This window comes from Strix aluco, chromosome 1 (genome assembly GCF_031877795.1).
Source record: "Strix aluco isolate bStrAlu1 chromosome 1, bStrAlu1.hap1, whole genome shotgun sequence".
Lineage (NCBI taxonomy): Eukaryota > Metazoa > Chordata > Aves > Strigiformes > Strigidae > Strix > Strix aluco.
In genome coordinates this window covers 123110301-123130633 of record NC_133931.1, presented here as the reverse complement: position 1 = coordinate 123130633, position 20333 = coordinate 123110301, and the positions used below count along the sequence as shown (strand labels likewise).

At 41.0% G+C, this 20333-nt stretch overlaps 1 protein-coding gene across 9 annotated transcripts in view; it reads left to right on the top strand.

Annotated features, from left to right (window-relative positions):
• The first annotated feature begins 944 nt into the window (after window positions 1–944).
• KIAA1217 (KIAA1217 ortholog) overlaps window positions 945–20333 on the top strand; it is a 183201-nt gene continuing 163812 nt past the window's right edge. For all 9 annotated transcript variants that reach the window (XR_012624299.1, XR_012624297.1, XM_074833931.1 and 6 more), the window contains exons 1-2: window positions 945–1191; window positions 6375–6661. Coding sequence is in view for 7 of the 9 variants with exons in the window: in XM_074833931.1 (XP_074690032.1) it covers window positions 1119–1191; window positions 6375–6661 (360 nt within the window). In the remaining 2 variants the exon portion in view is untranslated. The remainder of the gene's footprint in view (window positions 1192–6374; window positions 6662–20333) is intronic.

The window sequence follows — 20333 nt, the reverse complement described above, 5'->3', positions numbered from 1 at the left end:
TGAGAGGTCATTGCAAGCAATTTAGCTGATGTTATATGGAAGTCAGAGTTGAAGAAAGCTTGGAAGACCAGATTATGCTAGGTCTGTTTAAAAAGATATCCAAGATGCTGTTTTCTGGTGTTGCAGTATATGGTTGATTTAAATGAGAAATTGCATATTTGTATTAACACCTCAGTTATGCTTTGTTCTTAACCTAATTCAGAAGTTGTCCATGGATAAACTTTCTGGTCTTGATGCTGTAAGTCAGCACTCAGTTTGTTCCACCATCTCTGGCTCCGCGTTATTGATTTTGGTAAACTAATTCAGTCTGATATTCTGCACCAAATCAACACATGTGGCATGTGCTGGAATCTGTGGGATTTGATCTCGTCCTCCTCAGTCACGTTATTTTTTGCCTCGCAGCCCGGTGGATCTATCGATTCTGACGCAGGCTTCTGGCTTCTGATCTGCCAAAACAGAATTAGTTATACGTTTCTATATGCTTTGCTGCTGAGGCTTCTAAATCCCTCTTACCCAAAGACCCTGCTTACATATTGCTACCATTCATTTTTATTGGCTTCACTAAAGTTGAATTCCAGTATCTTGATTTTTCCCTAATTCATTCTCTGAGCAGCTTGAAAGAATTCCACAGAAAACAGAACCTCAAAGCGCTTATATAACGAATTGCTTTTAAACTAGACGCTAAAAAAGACAGAGGAGCATTTATCAGGAATGCTTGTGGGCTTGGTGGTTACGAGCTTAAAAAAATACTCCGTGGAAAGGCTTTTGTCCCACGACAGAGATTTAAAAGGCTACGCGTTCGGATTCCGGCAGCGGCTGGGGCCTGTAATCGTGTTAGCAGCGTTCCCCTTCCCGCGGCGGCCGCGGGCAGCGGGCGGGCCAGGGGCTCGCCGGGCGGGCCAGGGGCTCGCCGGCCGCCGAGGGGCCCGTCACCTGCGGGGGCCCCGGGCCCGGGGGGGGCGCGGCCGGCCGGCGCTGCCCGCCCCGCTGCCGGCACGGCGGCATGCGGGGCGCTCCGCCGGGGGGGGCTTCCTCTCTCCTCCCCGAGACCGGCGCTGACAGGCCGGGCCGTGCGGCTGCCCGGCGGGAGAGGGGGGCTTGTGCGGTAGGCAGGGACAATGGAGGGGAAGGAGAGCCAGAAACTCGAGCTGTGCCTGGCTTGCTCCACGGGCGGCAGCAGCCAGATGAGGGGTAAGTAGAGAACCGGGCAAAGATGGAGCTGCGCTGAAGCGTGCCCCTCCTTGCTGCCTTTTGTAACTGGAGGCAGAATGCATGGGGGGAGAAGAGCTCGGCTTTCGTGTGCCGATGGCTCTGCCGGTTTCCCGAACGCTCCGACTTCGTGAGTTTAACTTTCTCTTCGCAGAGATTTGTGTCTAGCCTTTGAAGCAGGGAGCGTGCTGCAGTGCTGCCACCGCTTGCGGGACGCTGCCTGGTGCGGAGGGTGCTGCTCCCGCGAGGCGCGGGGGGGGGGGGGCAGAAATAATGTCACGTCCCCTTTAAGTGCTCTGCACGCTTCACCTATGGCAGAGAAATAGCTCTTCTTTCATAAAAGTAGTTTTGAGCTCATCTTTTCCTCGGGGTGTCTTTTAAAAGGGGGAGATTCACGGCAAATTGTCACAGGGTTAGTGTACTTTGTGTGAAACCAGTTGGATTTGTTTTGGAGCGCAGCCGAGAAATTATAAGCGTGGTTTTCACGGCGGGTCAGCTGCGGTGCATTTGTACAGTTACTTTTGCACTATATATTTTGTCTAAAAGCAAATTAAAACTATTTCCTGGTGAATTCTACGTGAGCTTTTCCACGTGGAGCATAACATTCAGGTAGCATGACAAATACCTAGTCTAATCCGTACCTATTATGGTATTTGTGGAGCACCTGTGAACATTCCCAGTTCATGTGTATTGTATTCCACATAAGCACTTCAGAAAAAGTTGTGTTCCTGTGCGTCTGTGAAACAAATAGTGCATGGTTGGGTACCTGTGATTTTAAAAAAACCCACACAAGTTTATGAGTATGTAATACCGGGAAATAGTGCATAGAGAATTTAGGAGAAAAAATACTCTTCTTTTAGTCTTGGAGCTTCATTAATTGCTTGATGCTCTTTTCAATCATTTTTAAGTTAAAATACTGGGCAGTGCAAGTCACATGCATCTGTGTATGTTTATGTTTAGTAGGATGCCAATCTTCAGTTAAAGGGGAATAGGTATGAATAGGGGAAAAAAAAAAAGCCTTCAGTTACATATTTCTTCTGTAGGGGTTGTATGAAGCTGTCTGAGATACACATGGAGCTAGACCGATCCTACGATTCCCCAAAATACTGAAAGCTTATAACCAAATATAGTAGTTTTGGCCCATATCCAAAATTTACATTTGAAAGTTCCTTGGAAAGAGAGCTAATTGTAGACAGTGGAGTAAATTAGACAGATTCCAAATAATCTCAAATTTACTGCTAGCATAAAGATAATGGAGGTGGGTTTGACTCATGCTGTTAAAATTGTATTCTTTTTTAAACTTTTAAGTATTGAATGTGGTTGCTTCAGGGCTCAGTTTCATAGCATCAGTATGGGTCAGGTCCATACTTGTTCCTTTCTGAAATTATTCTGAAAATGTTCTTCTCTCATGTCACCTGGTTTGCAAAACAGCACTATTAAAATCTTCGCAACGTTTAAAGTAATGAAGCAGTGACTTTCCTGACCTTTGTAGACTTCATGGAGGGTGTGACTTAGAAGAATTGCATACCAGGACACGTTGAAGGACTTCTTTCTTTCTCTCTTTCTCTCTTTCTCTCTTTCTCTCTTTCTTTCTTTCTTTCTTTCTTTCTTTCTTTCTTTCTTTCTTTCTTTCTTTCTTTCTTTCTTTCTTTCTTTCTTTCTTTCTTTCTTTCTTTCTTTCTTTCTTTCTTTCTTTCTTTCTTTCTTTCTTTCTTTCTTTCTTTCTTTCTTTTTCTTTTTTCTAGGTCACAGCAATTAATCCATTATAATCTTCTTGATAATCCTAAATATACTGCTTCTACACTGCAGACCTGAGCCTTTCCTGTAATTATGTCCACTGTAGCAATGGATGATGTTAAGAAATCTTGAAATTTGTTTTCAGATCAGAGAAGCAACTCAAGCGTAAGGGTTACTCAAGCCTTTGGATAACCAAAGCCCTCTCCTGTCAATCAGCAAGTCTTGCTTTTTGTTGCCCTCTAGACTTGCTACTTTATTGAATAGAGAGACCTTCAGCTTTTAGCTTCTGAATATGAGGGAGGGAGAGAGGGAGACAAGCTTATCTCACACCTCTGTGTTTTCCGTTGGCTTCTCTTTGCTCCTTTTCCAAGGAGGGTACTTGCATAATTTATCCTTTCCCTACTCTTAGCTGTCTTCTGGGAACCATCACATGATCCTTCACACATTTCGTAGTTATCTGTGGGGATTGATTTTCTAGGCCTATTATCTTCACTTGGAAGATATGGAAAGTTTGCCCACGCTGTTATTGGGCAACTCCAGCATCCAGAAAACCTCTCTCAGTTTCTCCTCCCTGTAGCACTGTGGCCCACACAGCAGCTGTGGAGCTTATGTGCCCTGAGGTATGCAGCGGGGGTTTCACCATGCCAGCTTTTAACCTTGCCATTAAAGCCACTTGTCCCTACCTAGGGAGTGGCCAAGAAAGATTTTTTCAGCAATTACTAGGGGAAAGACCCATATTCAAACATGACAGAGAATTTGGTTTGCAAAGAAAGTCACGTGCTGCTGTGTGCTGTAATGCTGCTGAATTGTGCTGAATGCCCAGGTCAGCTCGCTGGCAAGACTAGCAATTAGTTTGCATAGTTTACATTCCTTTCTTTTCACTGATATTTATACAGTATTTTCCAAATATATGAAAGAAAAATAAGAGAATTTGTTGGTCTTTCTAATATAATATGAGAAAAATATGTTATTTTTGATTCCTTCTCAAGGTTTCACTCAATAACAAATAGTGGTAAAACACTTTACTTGGTATGTCTCTTTATGTTTCAAATAATCGGCTTTTTCTTAAACTATTGAAATGTCTTAAGTGCAGAGGAGGGAAAGGCTTTGCATGAGAGAGATTTAGGACCTGAAATACACATTCATGAGCTCTCAGTTGTGTTTGTCAGTGTAGGTTTACCTGCCTTCTTGAGGAAGTGCCTGCCACCAATTCAGTGATTGAAACTGCTGTTGTGACCATACTTTAAGGGTTTATACCAAATTGCTGCATTCAGTCACCCACGCTCACACAGACTCCCTTGAGCTCCAAGGAAATCCCTTATTTATGTTTACCGCCTTTGTTCCAACAGCCTCAGGGATATAACCTCCAGGCTCTTGGTGCAACAAATTAAAGATGGTAAATTCCAGCCAGCCTCATCCCACCTCTTTTTCCTCCAGTGTAAAATCCATTGAAATGACTGTATAGCTTTCAGAAACCATTTTGACTGAGTGTATCTGGAGTAGCCACACTTAATTCCTGCAAACAAAATTCTCCTTTTTTTGCCACTCAAACAAGCTGAGTGTACCTGGCAGTTGCTGCTCTGAATTTTCAGTAATCAGTGAGACTGGATGTTTTTTAATTTAGTTGTGCTTGGAAAAGTTGTGCGTGAGAGCATGTGTGTGTACGTACATGTGAAACTGCTGCTCTGAAGGTTTATCCAGGATTGTGCTTCTACTAAGGTCTTAGAAGGTGCTGCGGGAGATCAGAGATGACATTCTGAATCTGAGTGAGGGTAAAACTTCCCCATGGACCAAACCTGCTTCCAAAGTCATGCCTGTATCTGTGCTCATCAAAGCATGGTGCCACCTGGAATCTGGGCTCTTGTGTCCGGTTATGCTTTCGGGCTAGGTTTCCGTGAATGCAAACGAGAGGGTGTTGTTGATACTTTGGAGTCCTTGAGCATTGCAGGGAGCTTACAGAAACATGCAGAGTCTTTGAGGTCCTTCCAGGGCCCAGTCCTGTGAAACCCAAGGGAATTGGTTCCCCACGTGAATTGGTGGGACATCACACCGGACAGCAGCTCCACCAATAGAGGATTTACTTTATTACCAGGGCTTGATGTTATGTGGAACTTGGCAGACAATTGACAACGCACACCAGCAAGCTGAAAAATCCTCAGCGTAAAATCCTGAGGCAAGTGGTAGGCAGGGTGTCAAACTGACTGACTGAACCATAAAAAGAAGCGAATAGGTGCCTGCTTCCAAACAGCAGTGCCGTATAAATGGCAGCACACGGGGAGACAGTCGCTGGGAGAATAAAGGGCTCCGAGGCAAAAGGCGTCAGAGAGAAATAGAGATGTATTAAAAACACATAGAGGAAGGAGCTTCCTACTCTTGGGAAGGTGCTGTAAAGGGTTAACATTCACAGGGATGTCTGATGCTGCCGGTAAGATGGGGAAGGCCACATCAGACTTGGAGAGGCCTTTTCAATGCTTCTGGGTTTTGGTGTGGGTTGTTTTTTTTTTTTCCTTTGCTGACAAAGGGGTGAGGGATTTTTCAAAGGTATTAGGTAACAAGACTTCAGACTACACTTTTTCATGCACCAGAGGGTTTGTGTTACACAGTTACCTGAAGATAAGCCAGCACTTACATACCCTCAGTGTCTGCCTATCTCTTTACAAATGTCGTCATGGTCTTTGGTCTTAAAGTAGATTTTAAAGTTGTGAAATTTATCTGAGTTTTTTTTTTTCTTTTTATATCATACAAAACTTGCTTTTATTCTGTTTCTTAAGAAATGGTTTATTGAAAAATTGATGTAGTATTTTCCAGACCGCTGTCCTGAGACGTATAAAATCCAATGGAGATCCATGAAATTTAAAACCAGACCACAGTCAGAAATTGGGGAAAAAAGCTTCCAAAACCCTCTTCTTATTTCATAGGTGTTTCAGAGCATGCTGAAAACACACTGAAAAAAGATTAAGGATTTCAAGTCTCCCTGTCAACGGAATTTTATCAGTTGCTATCCTTAAGGATACTAGTTACGGGGCCATTAAGTGTACTGGAGCCTATTGAAGAAACTTGTTTCTTCTTATGGAAAGCATCCTGTAGATTTTAAAGGTCAGGGAATAAGGGCCCTGTCAGATCGTCTTTTCAAGTGACAGAGTGGTAAAGATGATATAAAAGGAACATCTACTTTAATGATGCTCACTTTTCTGTGAGGCAATACTGTGGTTGTGTGTTAAAAGTATGTAAGTACTGTGCATAGCTTATGTAAGTGATTATTTCCAGGCCACTTCTTGCAACGGGTATAGGCCTAATGATGCAGAACATGCCATTGAACACTATCAGACTTTTAAAAGAACCTAGCTTTTATATTGATTATTTTCTTTTTCTGGTCAATGTGAATGTTGGGATTAAGTTCTTATAATTGTTTGTTTGTTTTTTTTCAGACCAGGCAAAAACCAGTTTGCATGTAACATCACTAGACGATGCAGAATGTCTCCGATCTAAAGAGCTCCTTTCGACCCCAAACAGTCACACTTCTTCTAATTCAAAGTCCACCCGCAACATCCCTCGAAGACATACAGTAGGTGGCCCTCGCAGTTCCAAAGAAATACTGGGAATGCAAACCTCAGAAATGGACAGGAAGAGAGAGGCTTTTCTTGAGCATCTGAAACAGAAATATCCCCACCATGCTACAGCAATAATGGGTCACCAGGAGAGACTGAGAGATCAGGTATGAAAGTCGAATTCGTGTCTTGCTTTTTGTTAAACAGTCCTTATAAATCGTGTGAAATTGAGTGTTACCGCATTACAAAAGGTGAGAATGTAACAAAGCATTAAACGGATTTTTCTGATGTAGCATAAGATTCAGTTGCTCCCTTGAAATTCAAAGAAACAATGATAAAAATGAAACTATTCAATACTACCTTGGAATTGTTTGTTGAAACTGATATTTTTTAAGAACTTTTCATTTTTTTTAGAGTATACGTGGAGAAAGGGATGAAGGTGAGACTCTTGATCTTAGTATATGGGTCTCCATCTACTTTTCACAGCTGAAGGGAAAATATGGAACAGCTGTTAACTTCTGTTACACTTTCAGTATTGGCACCACTGCTTGGGAGAAAAGAAAATATCTGTAGACTGTGTCTGTATGCTTTAGCTGTCTCTGTTATCCTTTAATTTGCTTTCTTTTCTATTTTTGAGTCTTTTAATACAAACAGAACAGACTTATCCACAGGTATCTGCCTCCTCCAAGCTGTTTTGACATCTACATTTGTCTGTCAGCAGCGTATGTTAAGGTGATTTGCTTCTCACCTATCTGCAATTGCTTTTCAGCAGCGAAAAGTAGATGTAGGGTGGTGTGACATGCTGATGTATTTCTCAGAGCAGGTGGAGGCTGCTGTCACGCTGACCTTCTGAATTCAGGGAATGCCGTGCAAGGGTCTCTTCACAGCCTAACTCTGGGCTCTGGTTTTGGGTGCAATGTTAGAGTTTAATCTGTTCAGCTTTACAGACAATCTACCTTCTATTCCATAATTCATTTTTTTTCAGTCAACCAGCAGAATTTAGAGTTTAGGCTCAAAAATCTTGTGCCCATTATTCTCAGTTTAATAAATTATTGACAGCAAATCTTTTATAATTTTTTTTCCTTGGTGTTTTATAGGTATTTCAGCACTAACAGCAAATTAGTTGTAAATAAGTAATAAAAAAAAGTTGGAAAAATACTGTGTTCTGGGAGTTCTTACTGAATTCCCAGCCTCTTTTGAAGACTTCCAAAGCTTTGGAGATCAGACCATTGTTACAGGTTTGATGTTGGAAAAGATTGTCATTTGGTGACTCCCCCCTACAACTTCTCTTTGACAGGGTCTCTAGAGGTGCCAGGTGCTATCACTACCTCAGAACGCAACTGCTAGAGTTCATATGTATCCAACTAAAATTGCTGCAAGACTTCAGCTCCAATGAGGATGATCTATCCTTATTTTTAAACAGCTTTCCTCCTTTCCTTTGAAAGTCTTGATTCTGCCCACTTATCTCTTCCATGAACTTTAGTGACTGTGTGGAATGTGCTGGGTGGTGGATAAAGATAGCATACAGATTAAATAAAGGGGGTTGGAGGGGGGTGAAATCCAGAGATTAGATCTTTTGGAGTCATGTAAATATTTAGTTCCAGTGTTGCAGACACTGCAAACCCAGTTTGAACAGCCTACAGCATTACACCCTACACATTTTGTAATTTGAGCCTTTTCTGAAGGCAATAAATTACAGAAGGAATGCAGTAACTGTTCCTGCTATTTGTTTAAAATGTGTCATCCTTGCTAATTTATTGAGGGTAAAATTCATGCGAATGTCTCCTGCGTCTATTTTTTGATGATTAGACATATGTATTGTATGTAATGAGTTTTTTAATAAGTTTTAAACAAAATAACTTTAAAATTACCATTAGAGCATCAAACTACCTTTCTTGGGAACGGAAAGACTGAAGACTCCATCCATTCGTCATAACTTTAAAAAAAAAGGATAAACTGAACAGAAGCCACATTAAAAACATGCAGAAATAACTTATACCAGTTGATTGTAAGAAATTTGCTTAGTTGAAATGTAATGTATCAACAGTCTGGCTCATCAGATGCAGTAAGACTATTACAGTCATGGCATTACAGTTCAGAGAGGGTTTTTTTCTTCCTAATTGTGTCTATGCATGCACACACACGTATCTAAGTGTCTGTGTGTGTGTATATATATGTATCTGTGTATAGATACACATAGGTATGTATATATATACATAGCTCTGTGTGTGTCTATATATATGTATGTATAGTGCACACTTACTTATCTGTCTCATGAATAAGACCATAATATAATTTTGCTTCAGAGGGTGTATATGTGTGTTTAGCATACATACTTTTTCTCCTCCCTTATATATGTATGAGTGTAGCAGTGGTATAGAAGACAAACTACATACACATGTAGTAGGTATGTGTATATAACATGTATCACATACAAAATCTGTAAGACATATGGGAAGATGTGAATTAAAATGTCATGATTTATTTTCCAGGTTCCCTTCCTCCCTTCTTACTTCTCCAGCTGCTCCAATATCTGGAAGGTGGCAACATTACCCATGGTGGGAATTTTCCCACTGTGGGAGATCTATCAAGGGTAGTAGCAAATGCAACACCATTTTCTAATCTCTGTGTCAAATGGTGCAGCTGGAACATAAAATATCCCAATACTTACAGTCAGGACATAGTCCCTTGGATATCATATAATTGGCCTTCCAGGTTGCTCTAAACCCTGTCAGGTCCATAACCAACAAAAATGGGCCAGAAAATCAAGATTCGTAATTGTCTCTTTATTCTGTGGACTTTATTCTCTTGTCTGTTTTAACCATCAGTATCTGAGTATGGCGAACTGATCCCTGGTTTGCAGAAAATAAACATCAGGAAAAAATATTTGATGTCAGATCATACTGTATCACCTCCACCAACAAGGTCAGCTCTGAATGTCGTCCATATCTTCCACTACCTATTAATGGTTTCCTCCAAGCTTCATTTATTCAGATAAATCCCTCCCTGGATGTGCCTCCCGAGGACTGGTTTCTACTCTTGATAACCTGCCACAAATCAGAAATACAATCATGGCCAGGTAAAATGCCAGCGGTGATTACTGATGGTTAACTAATGTGGTGACCTGAAACCTCCCAGCTGTGCACACAGATCATCCCTCCTCCACCCCGCAGGTTTGTTGCCCTGTTTGTGATATTCTGGAAAGGAAAGCTCACAGAGACAGGGCTGTCTTTATTTGCACAAGGGCTTTGGGATACTGCTGCAAGACAAATAACCTGCAGCTAAGCTGGTCTGTGTGGTAAACTGGGGCGTGAGTTTGCAGCAGCCGGGGTGAGTGCAGACATGCCATGCCTTGTGCACCCCAAAATGCCTTCAGGGGAATGCAGCACCCCACGGCTGTAACTCTGTGACCCACAGCCCGGCAGCTCATCCTCGGCTCATCCTCATGCTGCAGGTTTTCCCCCTTGCAAGACAACCTCACAGCTGGGTACCAGAGTTCCCTCCACCTGGAAGCCTGGAAAGCCAAGGAACAAAATATTTTTTTATAGGTAATACAAGTTTCTGCAGGAGCTTTGGATACCTTGCCTCTGCCAAGGCTGTCTCGTCCGCATTAATGAAAGCAAGGCGCTAACGTAATCCCCAGGAAAGTTAGAAAAAAGAGAAGGGAAGGAGGAAAATGTGGTCTTCTGAATTTTGAGATGGTGCAAATCATCTGCTGCTGGGCTCATGGCAGAACGTGGTCACCTCCTTAGGTGGGGCTGACTCTGGTCAGCAGAGAAGGAAAGAGCAGGAACAAGTGTAAAAGCTGGGCTAGCATCTACAAGGATGAAAAAGAGTTAGCAATTAAGAGGTTAAAATACTAACCTGGCCATGGGAGGGGGTAATCCCTGCCGTGAACCTGTTTTACAAGTCACCTCGCTAAAAAAAACTTTGTGAAGGGCAGAGAGCAAAAATGAGCGTGTGGAAGTTTTTCAGAGCCGGAGCCTATGAGCGCGTTGTAAGAAAATGAGCTGGAAGATGTTTACCACAGCTTTCTTTTGTTTTTTGACTAGGAAATACACTGGGAGGTGTGGAAGGGTCGGGAACAGCTCTAGTGTTTCAGCCGGTGCTCCGTGAAAAACAAATTTATTGGCAAATGAAATTAGATTTCCATCAATTTAAAAGAAAAAGCCTTCTGGTGCCTGTGTAAGGCTGAGTGCCTAGAAAATGGTGGTTGAGGGTTTTTTGTAATGTTCAGTTAGGTCTGAACATGACAGGTAACTCTGGCATCTGGGCAGGTGTGGTTAAGGTTGCCATGGAGATCCATGATGTCATGCTTGATAGAGCATGTCAAGACAGCTAATCTAACATGTAGATGTTCAAAAAGTCCCATAGGCCAGAACTAAGCTTTATGCAAATAAGAAAGTTACACTGCAAAAGGGCAAAAGAAAATACGGCTGAGATATGGCGTGCGTTTTACCTGGCAGCTTGAGAGGATTATTAAAGGCTTCATCATAAATTAAAACTTTTGGAACTAAAGGAAGAGGATTTCAGACCGTCTCTGGCCTCACCTGTGGAACCTCACATTTTGGTAAATAAGCCTCTTTCTCTCTCTGCCGTCGCTGTAAAAAAATGCTTTTGAAATAGTGGAGTTTGTTTCACCACATTGTTCCTCCTGGCAGCAGGGCTGAGTCAATAAAGCAAGTTTTCTGGCATGGCATGTTCCCTCTTCTCTTTCGAAAAGGAGTTCTTTATTGAATGAGCTGAGAATTCAGAATTATTTGAAAGGCATTGTAATGTATTATGTTGATTATATGAATCATGCTGCAAAAATGTCCTAGGTAGTGTTTTGGAGGAGAAACTAAGAATGGAGACACTGTATTTATTTGTAGATTATTGCCAGATGTCTCTCCTTTAACTGTTAAAATAGAACCCAAAAATTACAACAGCATTTATGCCAGGATTTGATATCTGCAAAAATACCGAAGCTTTTTTTTTTTTAATGGATCATAATATCAGCTGGTTAAACTGACTTTGAGTATGTGCTTTGATATGATAGGGTCACGCTGGGGCATTTCTTAATTGATTTTTTTCTTGGGTAAAAGTACATTAGTCAAGGATAAACTTATTTGGAGGTAAAAGTCCAGCAGCAGAAAGGCTATTGGGACTTCTGGGTTTTAGGTATAAACAAAAGGGGATATTTTCAGTCCCTCTGGAGAGAGAGTAAAATCCGTGGGTTCTTAGTCGCAGCCACTTTTGTGCTTACATCAGTCACGACAGATCAAGTAAACATCAGTAGTTAAGGGATAACCCCCCCGCTGGCACTGCTGTGATACCCTAACAGGAAACAGGTTTAGGGCTACAAAGTTTTTAGTTGGTTCAAATCGCTCAGTGTGAAAAGTGTTAGATCTAGGTGGGAAAGGGTGGCGGCTTGTGGTAGTTAATGTCCGAGCTTAAAAATGTGAAAAGAGAAAAATCTTAGGTTCTGCCTAAAGACACCTGAGAAATGTAAACTTGAGAGAACTTCAGTTCATTGTAAATCCTCAGTAGGATTTAGGGAATGAGGAGGCTGCAGAGTATGGTAAGTACGTTATCTAATTCCAGGTGAAAAAACAGGGTATAAAGGTTTTCTGATGTTCTACATTGCTTGATCAGGCAAGGTTAAATAAACTTTTTTTGGCACATGTATTCATTATTAAAGTGAATGGATTGAAAGGAGTACAAAGTGAAGACATAACTAACTTCTTTTTGTCACAACTCTTTTGCTTTTACTCCTAGTTATATTTTGAAACAAGTCAATATTAGGAATATTTTAGAATTAATTTCAATTTAACCTTTCTCCCAAAGTCTGAGTGTTAATTATTTAGCACTAGAATATGTACAAGTCATAGTCTGTCAAATGAACTAGCATATTTTGCATTCATTACACGTTGTTGGTTGATGCCATGGGATCGAGTAGGGAGAAATTGATTTAGGGTTAATATTGCGTGAATACTTTTCTGGTCTGTACCAGTTAAAAAACAGAGTTAAAAAATTACATTTGATTTTAAAATGTACACAGTGTCTGTGAAGAATGTGATTTTTAATCTGGATATATGTTGCTGCATATTTTTCTGGTTGAGAAAACCCATTTCATTGAATTACTGCTTGGTTCACATTCTGCTGTATATAATGTGTCATCAAGAAATGCCTATTTTTATCTGAGAGGTCGGTGTCATACAGCTAGAACTTGCTGTGGTGTCAGCATAGGCTGTAGGTATTTGCTCAGGGAAAAAAAAAAGTTTCAGAAGTACTACCTCCCTGTCCAAATGAGATGGCAATTTCCCCTCCTCCCTGCATAGTCTTTGTAAGTCAAACAGAGCACGTTGCACATTCGGGAAGGGGGGACCCTCCGCAGCATCCACACGTGTCCCCTGTCGCACGTACCCATCTGGTACAACAGTTTATTGCTTTCCAGTGGCGCTGTATGTTAAGGGCAGCTACTCTTATTTTACATTGATAAAAGTACCTAAGAAAAAATATGAAAATGAACATACGAAACATGATTACAAGCTTAAGTCTCCGCTGGATTCCAGCCCTTAGCTTTTGTTTATGGAAGGGCATGAGATGACATGTCCATTTGTTTTGAGTTGAAACATGCTCTTTATCCCCCAGATAATGCTGTGATTGCAAGATATTTATAAATAGCTCGATAGATAAATGAACAAAGAGCTAGTTCATTAGCAAAGTAAAGTGGATTTACTTTGTTTTCACTATAAGTGAAAATGTTGATAAAGAAGAATATTCCTAGTAGAATGTCTCAGTGGAAAGTCTTCCAATTTTACTCTTTAGTTTAAAAAAGTAAGGCAACATATTAAGGTACATATTAAACTACTATCCCTAAGGTATCTCTGTGAGTAAGTGGAGTTTAGCTAGAGTGGTAATACTTGCTTTGATAAACATAAGTTTCTTCATTTATATCTATCAGTTAAAAGTAATAAAAAAAAGCTGTTCTTTTGAAAAAGCAAACAAAACAAAGCTGCAAAAAGGCTAATAAAGCAATTCCTTTTATTTTTCCATCCCTCCCCCCATGCAAACCACAGAGCAGCGCAGTTACTTTGCCCCAACAGGATTAGTAACTTTTTTTCCTGTGGCAACGCCTCTGAATTTTAAATAGTATGTATTGTTTGTAACTCAGAAGTCCCAGGTAGTTGTTGCATGCTTGCCTTTGTTCATGTGAATTTTGTACGTGTATTTTTCTAATCTAATTTTATGACAAATTATTTTTAGAATCCTTTGTATTCAACAGACTGAATAAATGCTAAGTAATCTTGTTTCAGTACTTATGGTTAGATCCAATAAAGAATCTAGGACTTCGGTATCCCTTAAAGCATAGTTCGGGCAGCTGCATTCAAGAGAGTTGCCCGTGGAAACCTGTCCCAGTTATTGTAGACACCTGAGATTCCTTAGGTTTCAGAAACTTAAGCTTTTCTGGCCAAAAATATCCTGAGGCATTTACAAAGGTTTTTTTGAACGTACTCAGTTTAGTCCTGATGCTTTCTGGGTTGCCACTGTAGATAACTACCAAAAACTGCACTGAAGCAGTCAGCAGGACTTCGTTCAGTGGCTGGATTCAGTGCAGGACTAAGTCCTTCAGCAGTGGTGGAGAGGTGAGCCCATGTCCTGCATGGTGGCCTGGCAGTGACCACCCCTGTGGCAGAGGCACCTCCTGCCTCCTCTGAACCTGTGCCTGATGCCCTCCTTCCTCTGGGGACACTTGGAGGCATCTGGGATAGGCAAACCCTACATTTTCCATTTTGAAGGCAAGCCACTGGACAATGACATGTTACAGGGTTTGGTCTCTGTAGCCTTGTGGTTGGCCCCTCATGAATGAACAGGACTGCAGAATTGAGCTCCTCTTTTCATGATCTCCCTGGCCATGAGGACCTTGTTCTCCTTTCTTGGCAGCAAAGTTTCAGGAGTCAGTGACGGAGACAGCCCTGGCCCTGTGTTGCATGTTGCTTTAACCTGGTTATCAAGGTCCTCTGCCCAGAGATGGAGACGTGGCTGTAGAACTTCCTTCAGGCTTAGGCAACCAGAAAGCCAAATCTTCCCCTCCTTCTTTACATATCTTGCAGAAGTAGATTGGTGTATGAAGGGTGCTTTGCCACTGCTTCCTCTTCCAACTCTAATTTTAAACCAAAGCACCTCAGGTTGCTGTGCTTCATGCCCAGCTCAAGGGTGAACAGCATGGGAGGCATCCTCAGAGCACCGTTCTAGATGGGGCCTGTCAGTGGCCCCAAAGTTCGTTTCAAACCTCTTATTCACTTATGAGAGCACGAGAAGTTTGTGACAGAAGTGAAAATGAAGCCCTGGTCTACAGACATCTTTGGCCATGCTGGTTTTGAGCAGACGTTCTCTCTTGTCCATAGTTCTGGAGGTGTGTTACAGAAGGTGTGAGGATCACTTGTTTGGCAGATGAGGAGCATCACAGACTGGCAGAGGTCTTGGGTGAGTGCCAGAGATCATGCTGGTGGTAGAGCTGAGGTTACAGCGTATCTTCCCTGGTCATTGGTCAGGGGTTCCTTCTGTAGCCTGTGATTAGCCTCAATATTTATGAATATTTTCTGTGTCTCAAGATCATTTCCCTGCAAACGGTTGTTAATGTGCTTGGGTTGTTCTCTTTTCAGCTGAATAGTCTGGTTAGCTTCCCACTGGGAACATTTTTGTGCTCTTTGCACATTGTCACTTGGGAGGGGAGCACGTATTTATGTCAGTCATTAGCAAAGTAAAGGCACCTCTGGACCACTGCTGCTGTATTACAGCGTTTTTCAGTTGAGTTTCTAACAAAGGCAGGTTGCAGCAAAGTCACCTGATTAACTGGCTTGGTTTAACCATAATCCCTGGGATTTAAATCTCTTTTCTGGGCTCCAGTAAGAGAACAAGAATAAATAAGACAAGCAAATAGCTAATGAACATATATTCCAATTTCTTTTCTCTTCTTATGGGTTGAGTACACCAGGAGAAACAGTGCTGTTGTCAAAACTGAAGCCAACACCTGTGACTCTGACAGCAGCCGCTGAAATGTGTGTTCTGAACATTCACCCAATCATAGTAATTGTGCCAATTCAGTAAATTCAGAATCTGGTGATACTAAGTTTTGCATCTGGATGCATCAAGCCAACACAGGCACTTTTGGTTGGTTGAGATTGTTTTGAAGGGTCCTTTTTTGGTTTTGCTGGTTTTTTGTCGTTAATTAGTACTTTTTGTACTACTGCATTTTGTGTGGTCTCTTGTGTTCTGGATTGTAGTGATTCTGTTCATTCACTAGAAGATTGCTGCCTTAGTAAACACTGAGCATTGTCATTTGTTTAAATTTAGGAAAGGTTTTCGCTGGCCGATTAATACACTGCCATACGTACGCTTCACTTAAAAAAAACCCAAAACAACAAAACACTTAAAAATCAAAATTGGTTGTTAATGAAGGAAATAGAGAAGCTATTCTCTTAGGTTATGTCTGAAGTCCAGAAAGACCTATAATATGTTTTCACCGTGGCTTCTGCCATGGGTTCTTAAGGAGGTTCTAACAACCGCTTAGGAGGTCAGTGTTGGATAGTTGGCCATATGCATCATGTATGTTCTGATCTTTAGTAGTTACAGATTATTTTGTCCCACACCTTGAGATTTATTTTATCTTCCAAAATTATGTTCTTGCTAGTTGTAAGACTGGATCTTCTTGATACCTGCAGGAATGTCCAGTTCTGTTTTGGATTGCTGAATTCTTGACTATGTTAATGTCCCATGACTGTAAATTCCAGAGCTCAACTAAGGTTTAAGAATATTTCAGCCTCTAAGGGGTTCAGATTTCTTACATACACATTTAATGGACTGCCTCCATGTTCTTGCGTTGATTTAATTCAAAATAGAAAAACTAATTGTAATTCAGTTTCAATCAAAGCTTAAGTATTTTTTCAGTCTGGAGGGAGACGTCTGTCTTCCAAGGAAGGAGGAAGGCAGCAAGAGGAAGAAGTAAACAGTGAAAAACCAAAGAGTTAAAACATTTTTTGTGTTTGAAAGAAGTTGAGTCTGATTTTAAATTTTACATGACAAATTCACTTCCAGATACACTTTTGCCAGATGAATAAGCAGAGGCTTTTCCAATTTGCACCTTTTTTGTGGCTATGTGGGTGTCTAAAGTCTGGAAACAGACCTGCTGTCAATGTCTATGTATGAGCTTTGGGCTTTCTTCCACTGTGCTTTGAAAGCGTAATTTTAGCTGCATTTATTCATTTGTAGCCCTGTTTTTAGTAACACAAAATACCATACATCAGACTGTTGTAATTAGTAATAAATTACTCACAGAAGGAACAAATATTTGACTTTGATTAGAATAAGAAGAAATGTCCCTTATTTCCCATTGGCTGAATAAATAAATAATTGTACAACATTGGTTGGTTGATTTAAATAACAGTAAATATTTTTTGGAAGGAAGAATTATTATTTAGCATAATATTAAAAAAAATTAAAATATACATGTAACATGAACACTTCCATTAAAAACCTGTGCCTGAAAAGCTAGAACATTTATAAAATTTCCTGTAGATCTTAAAAAACTCTTTTATTTCCTATTCATTTTACAGAGGAATGATAATTTCAGTAAATTCTTGTTCTAGGTTATATTTTTCCTTAGAAGTCTTTAAAAAAAACCACTCCAAAACCTTACAGATGTTGTGTGCTAATTTCATTCTTTCATTATGCATATCATGCATTCTTTATTTTTAAAAAAGCAATTTCATATTAAAATTGTTTAATAGCTTTGCATTAAAAAGACAACATTATGTCAGCATCTATTACCTAGGGATATGGGAGAACCTCGGTATTCCTCTGTTCTTAAACTGGAATCACCATGGTATCACAGGTACCATGATTTGTCAGTAACTGCTGGCTATATTTTGGGTTTTTTTACTGAGGATCACTATTGTTTCAACTGGTTTTCAGCTGCTAATCCAAGCTGCCATCTTTTTGGCTAATACTAAATCCAGTGCTGGGGGTACAGGCAGGATGGTGCCTTCTGCCAACCCCTGGCACGCTCCTGTGTGGGTGAGCGGGGCTGAGAAAGGTTTCTGCGCTACACAGCCTGGGGACTCTCTCTGTGTTACCACAGGCAGTTAGTATGGTGTCTGTCGCCGAAGAATTTAAATGAAAACATATGATAGAAACAGCATCAAAAGCTTTGTGGAAATCAGTGAAGAACTTCTCCCTTCTGAACATCGCAGAAGGGTGGGGTGGGATGGAGCAAGGAGGCGCAGATCACAAAATGTTTTTCTTGGCCCTCATGGCACTGGTATTGATGTCAATAAAAATGTTCCAGCTGACCGGAGTACAGTTGGCTCAAACCCTTAGCAGGTTGTCTGACCGATGCGCTCTTCCTCTGATATCAGATGCAAGCATTTAATTTCTGGCTCATGTGTACTTCCCTTCTATTTTATTTTTACCAAGTGTTTTCTGCACCGGATGCTGTGGCAGGCGCCTTCCTGCATGGGCAGGTCCTGTGGGCACCTGCTGCTGCTGGTGCTCCCCCCGGCACGCCGGGCTCTCACAGCTCCCTCACACCCGGCAGCTGACGGGCACTGCTGCGAGGGCAGGATGCCCAGCTACAGCTTTCTAATCCAGTCCTGAACAACTGGGTTAATCCCGGACTGAGCCTGGGACCCTACTGCAAGTAGGAGTCAGGTTTCTTCCCAAGACCAATGAATGGCTTTCAGTAATGCAGGACCGTTACAGAGGTCGGGTATGATACTTGGTTGTTGCTGTAGCTTAATTCCACAAGAGATTTCACCATAGCATTAACTATTTGTATTACTCTGATCACACTTTTTACATATGTCTTTTTACTGTGCATGTTTTACCCTCTTTTTTCACTGCTAAATCATGACCTCCTTGGTGTTGGGTATCAATCCTGTCACAAAAGGGTAGTTCTAGCCCATGTGCAAATGTGTATTTGTTCAATCCCCACCCGTATGCAAGCATGCAACCATGAGAAACCAGTATTTTTTTATATATGAGTCATTCATACTCCCGGATGTGTAATGAAATTTCACATCAGATGAGGCTCTGCTGCATATGCACACCTATAGAAAATCTGCACCAGGAGGAAGAGGGACTTGTGCTGCTCCTGGTTCTGTCGCTCCGTGCTGGCAGCAGTCTGCTACCAACAGGATGGATTTTGAGGCGGAGGTAACCACTCGTGCTCCTGTGGCACAACCAAGAAGAAAAAGGAGCCTCTCAGCTCTTTGCTGCTCCTCTGGTGCCTCTTCTGCAAGCCAGGTACAGCTCTGATGAAGAGCCAGGGCTTTCCTCTGTGGGTCTTGTGACAGAGCTAGTGGAAGCATTTGGGTAGATAATTTTTTTCAAAAGACTGTTCCCTGTAAGAAGCAATGTCATTAAGTGTTCATTATTATTATCCTATTGTCTATACGTGTTTCTAGGTTGACTTTGAAAGGCACAAAAAACTTCAGGTTACAAGAGTTACTATAGGTTTTTGAGAGGGAGACTGGCAGCCTACAGAAGAAAGGCTTCCCTTGAACCATGTTAAAATACAGTTTGATTTCATCTCATGGTTTCAAAATTTGTCATATGCTGTTCAAGACCCAAGATGCTTTCTTCTCTAATTACAGTGTTTATACATAAGATTTAATCTATTTACTCTAAGTCTTCCAGGACTCTGGAGTAACTGCTACTTTGTGGGCCTCTTCTGAATTGAAGGGTTGGAAAACAATAGACTTCTACTCCAAAGATACTTGGACAGTGAAGATGAGTGAGCTGCTTTTTTCCCCATGTCTTCTCTTGCTTCTGCTGTAATATTTTGGGTTTGAGATATCTTTTTTCTTCATGCTGTGACAGCAGGTATTGCTTTGTTTTAAAGAAACTGTGAACTCACAAGTTCAGTCTTGTTTCTGCATGACTTAAATCTGTCTCAGAGATGTTATTTTGCCAAGAATAGTTCCACTTACAATACATTAGACAGGTTTCTTTGTGACTGTGTTATATAGGCAAAGCCAGCTTGGAATCTGTAGAAACTTTTAATAGTTTATAAAAGGAAAACTGAGGAAATAAAAAAGTACTCAAACAGGTAGTTGTGAGATGCTTGTCATGTTGGGTTTGGGGTTTTTTAATGTACTTTTGTGGATTTCTCACAATACCTATTAGCAACGTGTTACTAGAGAGAAAAGTTGTTGGGCTTTTTGTGATATATCACAGCTATGTGATTTTAGTTGTAGAAAGTGGGCAAATAATTCTGAATTGATACCAAAAAGATTTTCTGTTTAAGGTGATCACTCTCTGTGAAGACTGTTTTTCCTAAGGAGGCATACAACCTTTTAGATTAGATTTACTTGCTGTGTAGCATTTTGAACACGCCAGACTAAAACTAATGCAGGGTAAAACCTACAGATGTATTACGTCGCCTGGCAAAACAAGGGCAGCTTAGATAACCATTCAGTAGCTTATTGTGGTAAGATAAACATGGAATTCTAGGTATTTTCTACAATAAAAGAACTTATGTGTTCTTTTGATCCGTGCTTTCTGCTGCTGCTTGTCAGACTTCCCTGGATACTGACAAAACGTCTATGCTTTTGTCATTGTCTTTCTCTTTTTTTTTTTTTAATTTTAGGATCACCCTATTAGATTTTGAGGGCAGAAAAGCTTTTCTAGCTTCTAACTTCCTCTGAAAAAAGCAGTCAGACAAAAGTTATCAAGCCTTTCGAGTGAGGTTTGTCTAGCCACTGCTGCTTTGTTTTTGGCTTATCTTCGCTGTGGTTTGAAAACTTTCTTGAATGTCTGGGTTCTGTGATCTTTCAGAGGTCTTTTAAAATGCAGTCG